The sequence below is a fragment of the Pantherophis guttatus genome, chromosome 17, assembly GCF_059756535.1.
Source record: "Pantherophis guttatus breed Tessera chromosome 17, ASM5975653v1, whole genome shotgun sequence".
Lineage (NCBI taxonomy): Eukaryota > Metazoa > Chordata > Lepidosauria > Squamata > Colubridae > Pantherophis > Pantherophis guttatus.
Genome location: NC_142079.1, coordinates 6,623,307 through 6,638,994, shown reverse-complemented (window position 1 = coordinate 6,638,994; position 15,688 = coordinate 6,623,307). Strand labels below are relative to the sequence as shown.

The window sequence follows — 15,688 nt, the reverse complement described above, 5'->3', positions numbered from 1 at the left end:
AAATTCCTCAGCCAGCTATGCTTTAATTCTAGGAGTTGAAATCCACAGGTCTTGAACTTAACCAAGGTTGGACATGCCTGGTCTTAAAACATCCTCCATCGCAGAGAGAGTCAAATAATCTCTCGATACCTATTCTACAGCACTGCCAGGATACTCAGAGGTAGCAAATTTTAGCCCAGTTGAGTTTTTTGGGGGGGGGTGTATCCCATATTTACTTGCACATAAATGACCACGTGTCATGTCCCCATCGGAGTCTGAATCTGAGACGGAAGACGAACCGCTGACAGAGAGCGGGAGAGTGGCTCAGTTGGCTGTGGAGGAAACTGGGGAAGGCCAAAGTCACGCTGGGCAAAGTAGGGGGGAGGTAGAACAAGGGAGAGGGGGTTCAGATGAAGACCAAGGCCCACCCCCTCCTCATCCTAGGGCGCACAGGGAAGAACGCAGAAGAGAGCAACGTGGGTTGCGTGGCTTACGAGGAAGGAAAGGGCCCTGATTCCCTTCACAAGGCACACCTGGGGATGGAGTTTAAAGGAGAGGCAGTTCAGAGGGGCGTTTTTTGGGAACAAATGCTGAATTCATCCAGTGTTGAGAGTTGTGGCCTGCATTCCTGGCATTCCTCCTGACTGTTTGAATTAGTGTCGTGCTTCTGTGTGCATATCTTGTCCTGTTGGAATTATTCTTCGCTTCTGGGACTCCTTATCTTGCCCTGCTGGAGTGATTGATTGCAGTCATTCTGCTTACAGCATTTGGACTGGAGTATCTGCAGCCAGAAGCTGCTGCAGGTTTGTGGGAGAGCTTTTCTCCAGGCCGGAGAGTAAACAGGATGTTGGGGCAAAGTTGGTGCCAATAAAGGGACTCATACTGGTTCTCTGGCTGTGTTGCCTTCGTGCCATGCCCCAGATCATCACACCACGGATAAACTGACTCTCAAATGTTTAACCAAAATGCTATGAAAAGTGGATTACCCACGGACAAACCTACTGTGAACATTAAACGATACAAACATTTTGAAGGTCAGCTTCTCTGTGGTGGGTGCATTTTATATATATATATTTTGCTTAAAAATTTAAGAGTCTTCTTATCAGCAGATGTGCTAAGACATGAATATATATAAACAGCAATGTTTGCAGCCTCTGTATGCAACTCTTTTAGCTGCACTAAACAAACATTTAGGATCAATCCTACACTGAACTCTCCATGGTCCTGATAATGTGTGTTGCACCAGTGCCCAGGTGAGAGTTTTTGGCTGGCATCCTTGACGTTCTCAGCCAGGTCAGGCCACAGAGGAGATGAAGCAAAACAGACCTCAAGATCACGTGAAGTACTAGTACCACTTTATAAAGCCTTAGTAAGACCCTGGAATACCACAACCAATTTTGGTCACCGTACCATAAAAAAGAGGTTGAGACTTTGGAAAAAGTGCAGAGAACAGCAACTAAGACGATCAAAGGCCTGGAGATTAAAACCTATGAAGAAGGGCTGCAGGATTTGGATTTGGCTAGTTAAAGAAAAGAAAAAATTAGGGGTGACATGATAGCCCTATTCCAGTATTTGAGGGGCTGCCACAAAGAAGAGGGGGGGGTGTCAAATTATTCTCCAAAGCACCAGAGGGCAGGACAAGTAATAATGGTTGGAAACTCATCAAGGAGAGAAGCAACCTGAAATTAAGGAGAAACTTCATAACAGTGAGGACAATTAACCAGTGGAACAGCTGGCCTCCAGAAATCATGGGGGGGCTTCATCACTGGAGGGTTTTGGTTTTTTTTTTAATTTGATTTATATGCCGCCCTTCTCTGGAGACTCAGGGCGGCTTACAATGCGTTAAGCAATAGCCTTCATCCTTTTGTATATTTATACAAAGTCAGCTTATTGCCCCCACAAACTGGGTCCTCAATTGACCTACCTTAGAAAGGATGGAAGGCTGAGTCAACCTTGAGCCTTGGAGAGATTCGAACCTGCAGTAATTGCAGGCAGCTGGTCTTAATAACCAGCTTAATAACAGGGTGCCTTAGACCACTGTACCACCAAGGCTTTTTAAGAAGAATCTACTCTAGACAGTCTAAGATAGTATAGGGCCGTGATGGCGAATCTATGGCATGCGTCCCACAGCTGGTCTTCAGGTCCAGGAGGGTGTGGGGGGCCCGTGCACACATAGGTGGGGGTGGGGGGCGGGGGGGCATGCATGCTTGTGCAGGGTGCAGGGCACGTGTAGGGGGTACATGCGCAGGGGGTGGGCATGCGGCGGAGTATGTGCATTGCATTTGGGGGGGCTCAGGCATGGGCACACGCTTTGGCACTCGGTCCAGAAAAGGTTATCCATCTTGGTTGAACAGGGGCTGGACTAGAAGACCTCCAAGGTCCCTTCCAGTTTATTCTATTCCATATGATTGTGGACCTCCTGGCTAAGCACTGTCTGCAGAGTAACTCTTTTTCCATTAGGAATGTTAAACCTTTTTCTCTTCTCCTCCTAGGTCGGCCATCACCATCTTCCCCCAGAGGACTGATGGCAAACATGACTTCCGAGTCTGGAACTCCCAACTCATCCGTTATGCTGGCTATAAACAACCAGACGGTACCATCCTGGGCGACCCAGCCAGTGTGGAGCTGACTGAGGTTGGTGCATGACGTGGAGAATCTGTACAGAATCCTATAAGGATAAGCATACCTGCGGTGGGAAAAATCCATTAAATTATTGTAATGGTTTTGTGAGGATGATCTTGGGAGACAGGGAACAGGGGCTGCACACTCGACACTGGTATAGCAAAGATGTCTCAGATCACAGATAAGGAAAAGGGATGTGGGAAGTGTTTCAGAAAGAAGAGGAGGGGAGGGGAGGGGAGGGGAGGGGAGAGGAGAGGAGAGGAGAGGAGAGGAGAGGAGAGGAGAGGAGAGGAGAGAAGAGAAGAGAAGAGAAGAGAAGAGAAGAGAAGAGAAGAGAAGAGAAGAGAAGAGAAGAGAAGAGAAGAGAAGAGAAGAGAAGAGAAGAGAAGATTACAGAATGGAAAGGGAGGGGAGGGGAGGAGAGAGGGAAGGGAGGAGAGGAGAGAGAGGAGAGGAGTGGAAGAAGAGAGAAGAAAAGAGAAAAGGAAGAGAGGAGAGGAAGAGAGAGGGGAAAGGAGAGGAGGAAGAGAGAAGAAAAGAAGAGGAAAGGAAAGGAAAGGAAGAGAGGAAAGGAAGAGAGATGAGAGAAAGAGGAGAAGAGAGAAAGAGAGGAGAGGAGAGGAGGAAGAATAAAAAAGAGAAAAGGAAGAGAGGAGAGGAAGAGAGAGAGGAGAGGGAGGAGGAGGAGGAGATGGAGAAGGAGAAGGAGAAGAAGAAGAAGGAGGAGGAGGAGGAGGAGGAGGAGGAGGAGGAGGAGGAGGAGGAGGAGAAGGAGAAGGAGAATGTACTAATAGTTGTGAACTAATAATTAGAACTCATTGTTGTGCTTCTCGTCTGTAGTACCTCGAAGAGCTAAAAAAAAAAAATTGACTGCATGTATTTTTTAAAAACACTTCTGAATCCAAGTCTGCTTAATAGTAATCTTTTCATTTTGATTGTCGCCAACATCTTATAAACTTGATTTTGCAGCCACCATTCGTTGCTTTTTTAATAGCAGTTTGACACCAATTAACATGATCCTTCACGCTTATATTCCAAAGCTTCTTTTAGCAACCGAACACTTTATAAATGATGAGTATTTGAGGCTTATTCAGGGGAAACCGTGCAAAATTTGAACAGAAGTGCCCTGTGACAACAACAGGGCTCACTACTGAACATTAAATAGAATATAGTTTGGTGCATGTAAGGTTTGCTTTTCTACTGATTTAGATTCTGCCAAGCCTCGCGAATAAATAAAATTGAACTCTCTGCTGCAAATTGATCGTAGAGTCTTGGTACTAGTTATGAAAAACTTAGTAGTAGTTATGAAAAAAGCCAGGAGCCACATGTGGCTCTTTGGTCCCTCTGCTGTGGCTCCCTGTTGGGTGATCCCACCACTGGCTGGTCCCTTGCCCTCCCCTCCCAGTTACTCCTCGCCTGGCCTGAGAAGGTAAGGGCGACGGCGGGGGATGGAGAAGAGAGACAGAGAGATACAGAGAGAGGGGGAGAAAGAGGGAGAGGGGGGGAGGGGGAGGGAGGGAGAGAGACAGAGATGTCAAAAGGGTTTTGTAGTTTCCGGTGTTTTTTAACAACCGGTTCTCTGCCCTAATGACCAGCTGGGTTGGCGTGGCTAGGGAAGTGTCATGTGACTGGTGGAAGTGAGTGACGTCGAGTTGGCCACTCCCACCCAGGTTTTGTGGCTCCCGGTGTTTTCTTTTTGGTGGGAAACAGGTCCCAATGGCTCTTCGAGTGTTTAAGGTTGCAGACCCCCTGGTCTAGTGCTTACGACACCAGGCTAGCCATCTGCAGGCCATGAGTTCAGGTCCCATCGTCCCCAACATCCAGCGCCACTTTTAAGGGCATTCTGCGGATCAACCAACAGATGTTGGTGGACTTCACATTTTGCACGTGTGTTTTGTTGCATGGATATCCACCAACCTACTTTTTTATTTTTTTTTCTTTTGGGTGCAGATTTGCATGCAGCAAGGATGGAAAGCTCCCTATGGCCGATTCGACATCCTACCGCTCCTTCTCCAGGCCAATGGGAATGATCCTGAGCTTTTTGAGATCCCATCTGAGTTAGTGTTGGAAGTCCCCATTCGACATCCCAAGTAAGTCAAAAATGCCTTGGCTCCCATTAAGTTGACGTCAAGCGGCAGTGAATTCCTAAACTTAATTATATTGTGGGACATTTGAGATAGGGCGCTATTAACCTTCTTTTCGGCATGGGTCGAAAATACTTCTCATTTCCCCCTGTAAGTTCTATCCAACTTACCGAAATGGTGGTTCCTTTACTCTCTGGCTTTTTATCGTGCATTACAGTTTAGTTGTGTGCTAGGATGATGTACTTTACGGATCGATTCTTAGGCATGGAATTTGCTGTGAGCCTCAAAACATGATGGACTGATAATTGATTGATAGCAATGACAATAGCACTTAGACTTATATACCACTTCGCAATGTTTTCCAGCCCTCTCTAAGCAGTTTACAGAGTCAGCCCTATTGCCCCCAACAATCTGGGTCCTCATTTTACTGACCTCAGAAGGACAGAAGGCTGAGTCAACCTTGAGCCAGTCAGGATCGAACTGCTGGCAATCAGCAGAGTTAGCCTGCAATGCTGCATTTTAACCACTGGGAGGGAGGGAGGGAGGGAGGGAGGGAGGGAGGGAGGGAGGGAGGAAAGGAAGGAAGGAAGGAAGGAAGGAAGGAAGGAAGGAAGGAAGGAAGGAAGGAAGGAAGGAAGGAAGGATAGCAATAGCACTTAAACTTATATACCACTTCACAGTGCTTTACCTCTCTAAGCGGTTTACAGAGTCAGCCTATTACCCCCTACAAACTGGGTCCTCATTTTTACCAACCTCAGAAGGATGGAAGGCTGAGTCAATCTTGAGCCGGTCAGGATTGAACTGTTGACAGTGGGCAGTGAGTTAGCTTGCAAAACTGCATTCGAACCACTGCGCCAACACGGTTCTTCGATTGAGTGATCGATCAGTGGATGGATCAATGTCCTCCAGAATTGGACAAAGTTCTTCAGATGTTCTTCAAGTAGATTAATCTTCTGTAGCTTTTCTAGGGGGACCATGTCCTAGTTGTTTCTGCTTTTTATTTATTTTATTTTTTTCCCTTTAACAGAATCGAGTGGTTTAAAGATCTTGGGCTTCAATGGTATGGCTTACCAGCTGTTTCTAACATGCTGCTGGAGATCGGAGGGTTGGAGTTCTCGGCATGCCCCTTCAGCGGCTGGTACATGGGGACCGAAATCGGAGTCCGGGATTACTGTGACAGCTCTCGTTACAACATCCTAGAGGTAGTGGCCCTTCTCTCTCAAATCACACTTCCGGATCTTACAAAACTTACTGCACTGATAAGGCTGCCCTGTTTTCTAGCCGCCTTACTAAAAATTTGCCCCCCACCTCCAGCCCTGCCATTTGATCAAGCGTCATTTCACGCCTAATTGTGATGAACCCGTGTTGTTTCTGCATTGCAGGAAGTGGCTAAAAAGATGAATTTAGACATGCGGAAAACTTCCTCCCTCTGGAAGGATCAGGCGTTAGTGGAAATCAACATTGCAGTCCTGTACAGTTTCCAGGTACCGGCAGATAATTTCATAAAACAATAAGAAGACCCTCCTGTTCCAACAAGCCGGCCTGGCCTAATAAGAATTTCAGAATGGGTGTATGTGTGTTTTAATCTATGGGCCAGATTTTTATATATTTCAATTTTAAATTGTTTTAAATTTTGTATATTTATATGTGTTTTAATATGGCTGTACACCGCCCTGAGTCCTTCGGGAGAAGGGTGGTATAGAAATCTAATAAATCAAATCAAATTTGTTAGAAATGCACAGTCTTCGGAATGCTGTAAAGGTAGTCCTCATTTACTGACTGTAATTGCGACTCGAAACCTTGGCGCTATGTGAAACTGCAGCTATGTTGTGGCTTGTCGGCCCCTCCAGCAGCTGAAGCAGAAGAGGAGGAGGTGGGAATCAGGGCTAGCATCAAGGCAACCTGAGAGCTCCGAGGGGGAAGAGGGAATGGAGCTGGCAGAGAGAAAGAGAGACAGAGGCCGTCTATCAGCCCTCAGATGGAGAGTCAACAGCCCCCAGGTCTGGAGGTGGCTGATGAGGAAGAGGAGGAACAGCTGGGTCCAGTGCCTGACGCACGGATGAGCAGAAGGCAGAGGAGAGGAGAGCAGTGGAAATCTATGGGCCGGTCCTCGGGATGGAAGAGCCACCACTGCTAGCAAAGCCTCACCCAAGCTCTGGGGTTAAAAGTCAGGGGGCAGAGATGAATAGGTGTGGCCGACAACTATTCATCTTCCGGCTGGACGGACTTGTTAGCGTGCAGTGAGAGAGAAACTTTTTGCTGTTGCTGCCGGCACTCATAATTAAAGGAATCTTTGAGTTTACTTCAGAGGGTTTGTCGTGTTTGGAGAGCTGAATCAGAACAAGCTATGATTGTAATAACCAATACCCTGAATTCTCCCAAAGGTGCTTTTTCAAAAGGCAACTGGACTTCGGGTTTTTTTTTCCTTGAAGACATTTCACTTCTCATCCCAGAAGCTTCTTCAGTTCTTCTTCAGTCCAGTTGCCTTTTGAAAAAGCACTTTTGGGACAACCATGACCCGGATGACTGAGAATTGAGAATCTTAAGTTACGCTCCCATAGAGAGGGGCTCCTCCGGGTGCCGTCAGCCAAACAATGTCAACTGGCGGCCCCCAGGGGGAGACCCTTCTCTGTGGGGGCACCTACTATCTGGAACGAGCTCCCCCCAGAGATACGGAGGATCCCGGATCTGCGCACCTTCCGCCGCGCCTTAAAGACCTTACTATTTCACCAGGCCGGCCTGGCCTAATTTTCCCCCTCTTTTATAAAAGATTTTTAAAATTTTAAACATCTTTTAGTATTTTATACATTCAATTTTAAATTGGTTTTAAAAGTTTGGGGTTTTAAATTTGTCGGGGCCAAAATTATTTAATTTGATTTTATTCTACTTTTAAATTTTGTATGTATGTGTTTTATTGTTTGGCTGTGCACCACCCTGAGTCCTTCGGGAGTAGGGCGGTATAGAAATCAAATCAAATAAATAAATAAATAAATAAATTTTATTTATTTGTCAAGCATATATAAGATAACAGGTAAAAGTATAAACATAATTTGAACACATGAAAAGAGTAAGTAAAAAGGAATATTAGGACAGGGACGGTAAGGCACACTGGTGCTCTTATGCACGCCCCTTACAGACCTCTTAGGAATGGGGCGAGGTTAACAGTAGACAGTTTAAGGTTAAAATTTTGGGGGTTTGGGGAAGAAACCACAGAGTCAGGTAGTGCATTCCAGGCATTGACCACTCTGTTGCTGAAGTCGTATTTTCTGCAATCGAGTTTGGAGCGGTTTACCTTGAGTGTGTATCTATTATTTGCTCATGTATTATTGTGGTTGAAGCTGAAGTAGTCATTGACAGGAAGGACATTATGGCAGATAATTTTATATACTATGCTTAGGTCAGACTGAAGTCGGCATAGTTCTAAGTTGTCTAAGCCCAAAATTTGGAGTCTGGTGGCATGATAAGGTATTTTATTGCGGTTAGAGGAATGGAGGATATGCCGATATGTCCGATATGCAGTGCGGGTTCCAGAGAGATGAGTCTTGAATTGAATTGGTTCCTATTGCGTGAACTAAGTCCTAAAATGCTGCATTTTTCAAAGGTAGAGTTTGTGATCACCTCCCATTTATAGAGTCCCCCTTTCTCTCTACAGAGTGACAAGGTGACGATTGTGGATCACCACTCGGCCACCGAGTCCTTCATCAAACACATGGAGAATGAATACCGTTGCCGAGGAGGTTGTCCGGCTGACTGGGTATGGATCGTCCCACCCATGTCTGGAAGCATCACCCCTGTCTTCCACCAGGAAATGCTCAACTACAGACTTACACCGTCCTTTGAGTATCAGGTACCATTTCCTCACCTGCCAGTTCAGTTCAGATTTCAGCTGAACGTTTGGGGATGGCGAACATAGAGTAACAGAGTTGGAAGGGACGTTGGAAGTCATCTAGTCCAATTCCCTGCACGAGCGGGAGACTCTGTACCACTTCAGACAGCTGGCTGTCCAGTCTCTTCTTGAGAGCCTCCAGTGATGGGGCACTTCTGGAGGCAAGCCGATTAATTGTTCTCATTGTTAGGAAATTTCTCCTAAGTTGCTTCTGTCCTTGTGTCAGGGTTCCAAGTAACACCCCCCAACGAAAGAAAACTCCAAGGCTTGAGGTTCCTCAAAGTTACATTTTATTAGAGATGTCCTATTGGCACATCTGGGAAAACCCGAATCTGAAAGCTTCCAGGTTTTCCCCACCCAAAGGAAAGTCCAGGTCCCTGCCCAGATGTCCATCACATGGTCCAATCAAGCACTGTCCCAACTGGAGATGCCTCCCAGGTCCAGCATCCCAGGTGCAGGGCAAGATGTCCTTGACTCTCTGAGAAAGGAATGTTATTATGACTATATATCACCCTGACTCCATACAAACCCCGCTCCCAGTTTCCCATAGTAGTAAATGTGGCAGGCCTGAAGGCCCAATGCAAAAGATGGCTTCCAGGTCTGACACCTTGATTCATTTCCATCCATTGGTTCCTGTCTTGCCTTCTGGTGCTTTGGAGAATAGCTTAACCCCTTCCTCTTTGTGGCAGCCCCTCAAATACTGGAACAATGCTATCATGTCCCCCCTAGTCCTTCTTTTCATTAAGCTAGCCATGCCCAGTTCTTGCAACCGTTCATCGTATGTTTTAGCCTCCAGTCCCCTCATCATCCTGGCTGCTCTTCTCTGCACTCTTTCCAGAGTCTCAACATCTTTTTTTACATTGTGGTGACCAAAACTGGATTCAATATTCCAAGTGTAGCCATACCAAGGCTTTGTAACTAAATCAAAGCAATTGATGCTACCTGTAGTTGAGGTCGTCCACTGTGGTAGTGACTTCTTGGATGTAACGACATCCCATGTTACGGGAGGCTCTGCAGATTTTTTTTTATGGGAAAAAGATGAAAATGGATGTTGCATACCACCCAAACTTGGTATTATTATTGTTGTTAGCTACCCAGAGTCACTTGCTTGAGATGGCCACATGTATTTGATTGAATAATTAAATAAAATTTGCATTCCCAGGATAGGGACAGGGAGGGCTGGCATAGCCGAGAGAAAGCTCAGGAGTAGGACAACCCTTATATAAATTGGGAAAATAGTATTAAAATCTATATATATATAAGCCAAATACCACTCACTCATCACAAAATCTCCAGAATGGTAAAGCCTACAAACTTGAAATTGGGCCACTCCCTCCCTCCCTCCCTCCCTCTCTCAGCTCACCTCACCAGGTTGTTGTGGGGAAAATAGGAGAAGGAAGGTGTGTTTGGATATGTTTGCCACTTGAGCTACTTGTAAAAACAGTAAAGGCTAGGTACAAATCAGTAAATTAAAAATCGTAATTATATACAATTAACAGAATGAAATAGTTGTCTGGTTAGGACTCCTGGTGACATATGTTAATATAAAACCATTCCTCTTTGCATATGGTTGGAATTTAATTAGTTCATGATTCAGCCTTCTGTGTGAACTGAGTTTGTATTACAAGTACAAACAAAATACAAAGTTCAACAAGCTCCAATTTTTCAAAAGGGAAGAGAAAGGAGAAGGAGAGACAACCAAGCTCTTTAGGAAAAGCAACATCCATCCATCCTAATCATCTTCTTTTAATGACCCCCATAATCCCTTGCGGGGTGGAGTCTGGGCAACTGAATGGAGCTAGCAGAGTGTTTGAATGGCCTGATGCCTTTCCTGTCACCAATGCGGAGTTTTGTTCAGCAGATATATATTCTCAGTGTTTCCAGAGAAAGAAACTTCTGCCTCTACCTAGGATCGAACTAACAGCCTCCTGATAGTGAGGCGAGAGCTTCACCTCTAGGCCACCGCACCACTCCATCCTACTGGCCCTAGTCAATTCAAGAGGGCCAGTTTAAGTCTGCTGCAGTGACGCAGATGTGATTTAGAGTTCAACTCCTGAACAATACCCCAAAAAAGGCTATCGAAGCTACATTTGGACATGGTAAATTCTTGACTTCGTCCTTAGAATCAGTTCTCTTCTCTTTTAACTGGGATTCTTTTTCTCTCCTTCCAGCCTGACCCTTGGAACACCCACATCTGGAAAGGAGTCAATGGCACCCCCACCAAAAAGAGAGCAATTGGCTTCAAAAAATTAGCTAAGTAAGTATGCAGCCGTACCGTTACATTTCCCTGTGTGTAACATAGTTTTATAAGGGATGCTGTGGCTCAGTGGCTAAGACCCTGAGCTTGTCAATTGAAAGGTTGGCAGTTCAGCGGTTCGAATCCCTAGTGCCGCGTAACGGGGTGAGTTCCTGTGCCTTGTCCCAGTTTCTGCCAACCTAGCAGTTTGAAAGCAGGTAAAAAAAAATGCAAGTAGAAAAATAGGGACCACCTTTGGTGGGAAGGGGACAGCGTTCCCTGCGCCTTTGGCGTTGAGTCATGCCGGCCACAGGACCATGGAGACGTCTTCAGACAGTGCTGGCTCTTCGGCTTTGAAACAGAGATGAGCGGCGCCCCCTAGAGTCGGGAACGACTGGCACAAATGGGCAAGGGGAACCTTTAACATAGTTTTAGATGTGCCGTTAAAACTTTAAGAAGCCTACTAGCAGTGCACATCTCACGGATGACACCCAAACCCTGAAAATCCTGGTTGAGTATCTTCAGTTTAACCTGACAAAGAGGGGAAATGTAACTTTAAAAAGGCTGTGCAAAAATTGGACCTGAAGTTCAAAGATTGAATTTATCCCTTCGAGTGATTCAGTGCATCGAATTGGGCGCTCCCAAACCAGTGTGATAATTCGATTCCTCCATGCGAGCTATTTTTTTTCCCCCTGAATTACTTCAACGATTCAGCTTGATTTAATTCATTGAATTAATGGTTTGAATAAGCTCAGAGATCTGATCTGGATTTTGTGGGATTCACAAACTGCAGTCCGATTTATAGATAACAGTGAACAGAACTGCTTTTAATTGATTTAGCTTAAATGGAATTGAACCGTCATTCAGACTGAAGTTTTGTTCCAGCCTTGTCTACTTTTCAATCCTGATTCCATCTACTTTCAGCCTCATTACTGTTGACATGACACTTGAGTCAAAAAACGATTTGATCCTTGACTGTATCATCTCTGTTGCTCTTCTTTACACCATTTTGTATCATAGTGACAAGAACTGGAGCAGGGTGAAATGCTCCTGGTTCAAACCGGATCGCCCGATCCGGTAGCGATGGCAGCAGGTGGTTCGGAGAACCGGTAGCAAAAATCCCTTCCCCCCCTCCATGCCCAGCTGAGCCGCGCGATCATCAGAGGCTTTTTTTTTTAACTTTTAAAAGCATTTTTTCTACAACCTCTTCGGCCGAAAAAATGCTTTTAAAAGGCTGCCAAAGTAGACAAAGGTTGGTGATAAGGCCGAAGGACTGTTTACGGAGAATTTGTTTTGGACTTAATTTGGACTAAGCTGAGAATGAAGTAATTCTCAGCTGTTTTTGGTTTTTTTTTAATTTGATTTATATGCCACCCTTCTCTGGAGACTCAGGGCAGCTTACAATGCGCTTAGCAATAGCCTTCATCCTTTTGTATATTTATACAAAGTCAGCTTATTGCCCCCACAACTGGGTCCTCAATTTACTTACCTTAGAAAGGATGGAAGGCTGAGTCAACCTTGAGCCTGGCGAGATTCGAACCTGCAGTAATTGTAGGCAGCTGGTCTTAATAACAGGGTGCTTTAGACCACTGTACTACCAAGCTGTTCTAATAAAATATGTTTGTTTAGGACTGATGGTGTCTGGTAATAACTACTTGGGCCTTAGGTCACAACAGGCTATGCAATGCTGCAATACACTTGATCTCTAATAATAAAACTATGCCTTTCTCATCAAATGGAGCCAAGGGTTGTTTTTAGTTATAAAGTTCAAAGCTGTGGGCAGTCTGACAGCAGTATTGCAAGTATTATTTTATTTATTTTATTTTATTAAATTTCTATACCGCCCTTCTCCCGAAGGACTCAGGGCAGTCAACAGCCAGAAGATAAAACACAGAGATACAAAAATTTAAAATAGATTAAAAACGAATTAAATAATTTGGCTGAATTTAAAATAACCCATAATTTAAACAGATTAAAATTTGTATTTAAAATTTATATTTAAAAGGGGAGAAGATTTAGGCCAGGCCAGCTTGATGAAATAAAAACATTTTAAGCGCGCAACGGAAGGTGCGTAGATCCGGGATCCTCCGTATCTCCGGGGGGAGCTCGTTCCAGATCGTAGGTGCCCCCACAGAGAAGGCTCTCCCCCTGGGGGCCGCCAGTCGACATTGTTTGGCCGACGGCACCTGGAGGAGCCCCTCTCTATGGGAGCGTACTGGCCGGTGGGAGGCTATTGGTGGTAGCAGGCGGTCCCGTAGATAACCAGGTCCTAAACCATGGAGCGCTTTAAAGGTGGTAACCAAAACCTTGAAGCGCACTCGGAAGACCACCGGGAGCCAGTGCAGCTCACGCAGGAGAGGTGTTACATGGGAGCTCCATGTTGCTCCCATAACCACCCGCGCGGCCGCACTCTGCGCCAGTTGGAGCCTCTGAGTGCACCTCAAGGGGAGCCCCATGTAGAGAGCGTTACAATAGTCCAGACGAGAGGTGACGAGGGCATGAGTGACTGTGTGTAGGGAGTCCCGTATTGCAAGTATGGCCTCACCGAAGCTCAGGAGATCTTTCCAAAGCCATGAATTCGTTTTCTTTTCATCTCCCACACAGAGCAGTCAAGTTCTCTGCGAAGCTGATGGGACAAGCAATGGCGAAGAGGGTCAAAGCAACCATCCTCTACGCCACAGAAACAGGGAAATCCCAGGTCTATGCAAAAACTCTTTGTGAAATCTTCAAGCATGCCTTTGATGCCAAGGTAAGCATCGCAGCTTGTTTGGGCGAACCACCGGAGACCACAAGAGTGAATGGCCCAACAAACGCTGCCATTCCCAACAAGTTGAGAGCTGCCCCAATTCCTTTGAGGCTGAAATACAATTTTTTTTAAATAACTTTATTGTCATTGTACGTGTATACAACGAAATTCACTTAACACCCAAAGACCAGGTCCAACACACATAACAATCCCCAAACACACTCCCACCCACCACAATTTCCCGCCCCTAAACCACCCAAACATCCACACAACAGACCAAGTAATGCTGTCCAACAGCTCACTGGTGGTGGCCCTTTAGTTCATGGTTGAGTGCAATGATAGCTCTGGGATAAAAAACTATTCAGAAGACGCGTGGTCCGAGTTTTAATCGTTCTGTATCTTCTGCCAGAAGGCAACAGTCCAAAAAGATTGTAAGCAGGATGGGAAGAGTCTCTGAAAATATTGTGCGACTTCCTCAAACAGCGAGATTCAAAGATGTTGTCCAGGGCTGGTAGCTGGAGTCCGATGATATTCTGAGCAGTTTTAATGATTCTCTGTAGAGCATTTTTGTCCGCTACAGAGCTGCTCCCGTACCATGCAAGAATGCCGTATGTCAGGACACTCTCAACGGTGCTGCGATAGTAGGACAGAAGTAGATGCTGAGATAGATTTATCTTCCTGAACAGCCTTCTCCTAGACCAGCCGTGAAAATCGTCACATTGTGTTTTGGGCAACCGTCCTTTTGGGATTGTTTAATTAATTGTTTAGGTCAATTAATAGCATCTGCAGTGTTAACAATGCCGTCCCGATGCCTCTCAATTCCCAGAGTTAGTTTGCAACTCCTCCAAAGCGAATTTTCCTACTTAATGTTTCATTTGGCGATGTAGGAGATGACCAGGGAGCGGTCAAATGCATCATCAGCCACGAGTCCCTTCGCACCCACGAGAGATCTAAATCCAGACCACCTTGAATTTTTTTTTCTTCTTATCTCCCACTCATTTCCCTTGACTGTTAGTGGTTCAGATTCTTGTAGAGAGTTTACTGCTTGCAATAAATCTTTATACTCATTTGAACTGCTTGAATCTCCTGATTTCCCCGGCACTTGACAGGCAAAAGAAAAGAATGCAGATGCAAATGGAGCTTTTTAAAAAAATAGCCATTTGAATCATTAAAAAAAGGGGGGGGAAGTGACGGAGGGCAGCCAGCTACTTTTTAAATAGTATTCCACCATCTGGCAGCCCTTTCTCTGTGATTTTGTGCTTTTAAAGTCCTAAGGACTCCTGAGAAGCAAAAGGCAATTGTCCAAATGTCGCACACAAATGTCCATATTGGTGCAAATTTGAAGTTACAGAATACTAGAGTTGGAGGTCTTCTCATCGAACCCCTTGCTCAAGCAAGAGACCTCCTACCATTCTGAACAAACGGCTGTCTGGTATCTTCTTGAAAACCTCCAGGGATGGAGCATCCACAACTTCTGGAGGCCAACCTGTTCGGTTGCAAAGCTCGTTCCTCTGAAGCTACCAGTTTTATCTTTCCAGGTGATGTCGATGGATGAGTATGACACCGTTCACCTGGAGCATGAAACCCTCGTTCTGGTGGTCACGAGCACCTTCGGCAATGGAGACCCTCCGGAGAATGGAGAGGTAGGAAGGGAGCAGGGGTGGGCTTCAAAAATTTTAGCAAGGGGTTCTCTGCCCGGTTGCCGGGTGGGCGTGGCCATGGTGGGCGTGGCCTAGTCGGCCTCCTGCACCACGGCGGGAAGGGCGTTTTTGCCCTCCCCGGGCTCCGGAGGCTTTCCTTGAGCCTGTGGGAGGGCGAAAACGGCCTCCCCAGGCTCCGGAGGCCCTCTGGAGGCCAGAAACGGGCCTGTTTCCAGCCTCCCCGAACTTCCAGTAGGCCCATTTTCTGCCCTTCCCGAGCCTCCGCATGTGCCCTGCACTTACCTACATCCAAAGCAGGCCACGTGGGGACTCCTGGGAGGGGTGTTCAGGGACACCCAGAGGTGGGATTTGGGGGTTCTCCGAACTGCACAGAATCTTAGCTAGAGGTTCTTCCGAACCCTTGCAAACCCCCAGCAGCCCACCCCTGGAAGGGAGGCTGTCAGACCCTTGCAAGCTACTTGTAATACATGTAGC

General features: G+C 46.0%; 1 protein-coding gene across 2 annotated transcripts in view; it reads left to right on the top strand.

The window, feature by feature from the left end:
- The window catches only part of NOS1 (nitric oxide synthase 1), a 181,945-nt gene that overhangs the window by 139,622 nt on the left and 26,635 nt on the right, over positions 1-15,688 (top strand). For both annotated transcript variants that reach the window (XM_060683830.2, XM_034405967.3), the window contains exons 8-15: positions 2,472-2,613; positions 4,552-4,691; positions 5,713-5,887; positions 6,068-6,169; positions 8,338-8,532; positions 10,743-10,828; positions 13,412-13,556; positions 15,092-15,196. In XM_060683830.2, the coding sequence (XP_060539813.2) occupies positions 2,472-2,613; positions 4,552-4,691; positions 5,713-5,887; positions 6,068-6,169; positions 8,338-8,532; positions 10,743-10,828; positions 13,412-13,556; positions 15,092-15,196 (1,090 nt within the window). The remainder of the gene's footprint in view (positions 1-2,471; positions 2,614-4,551; positions 4,692-5,712; positions 5,888-6,067; positions 6,170-8,337; positions 8,533-10,742; positions 10,829-13,411; positions 13,557-15,091; positions 15,197-15,688) is intronic.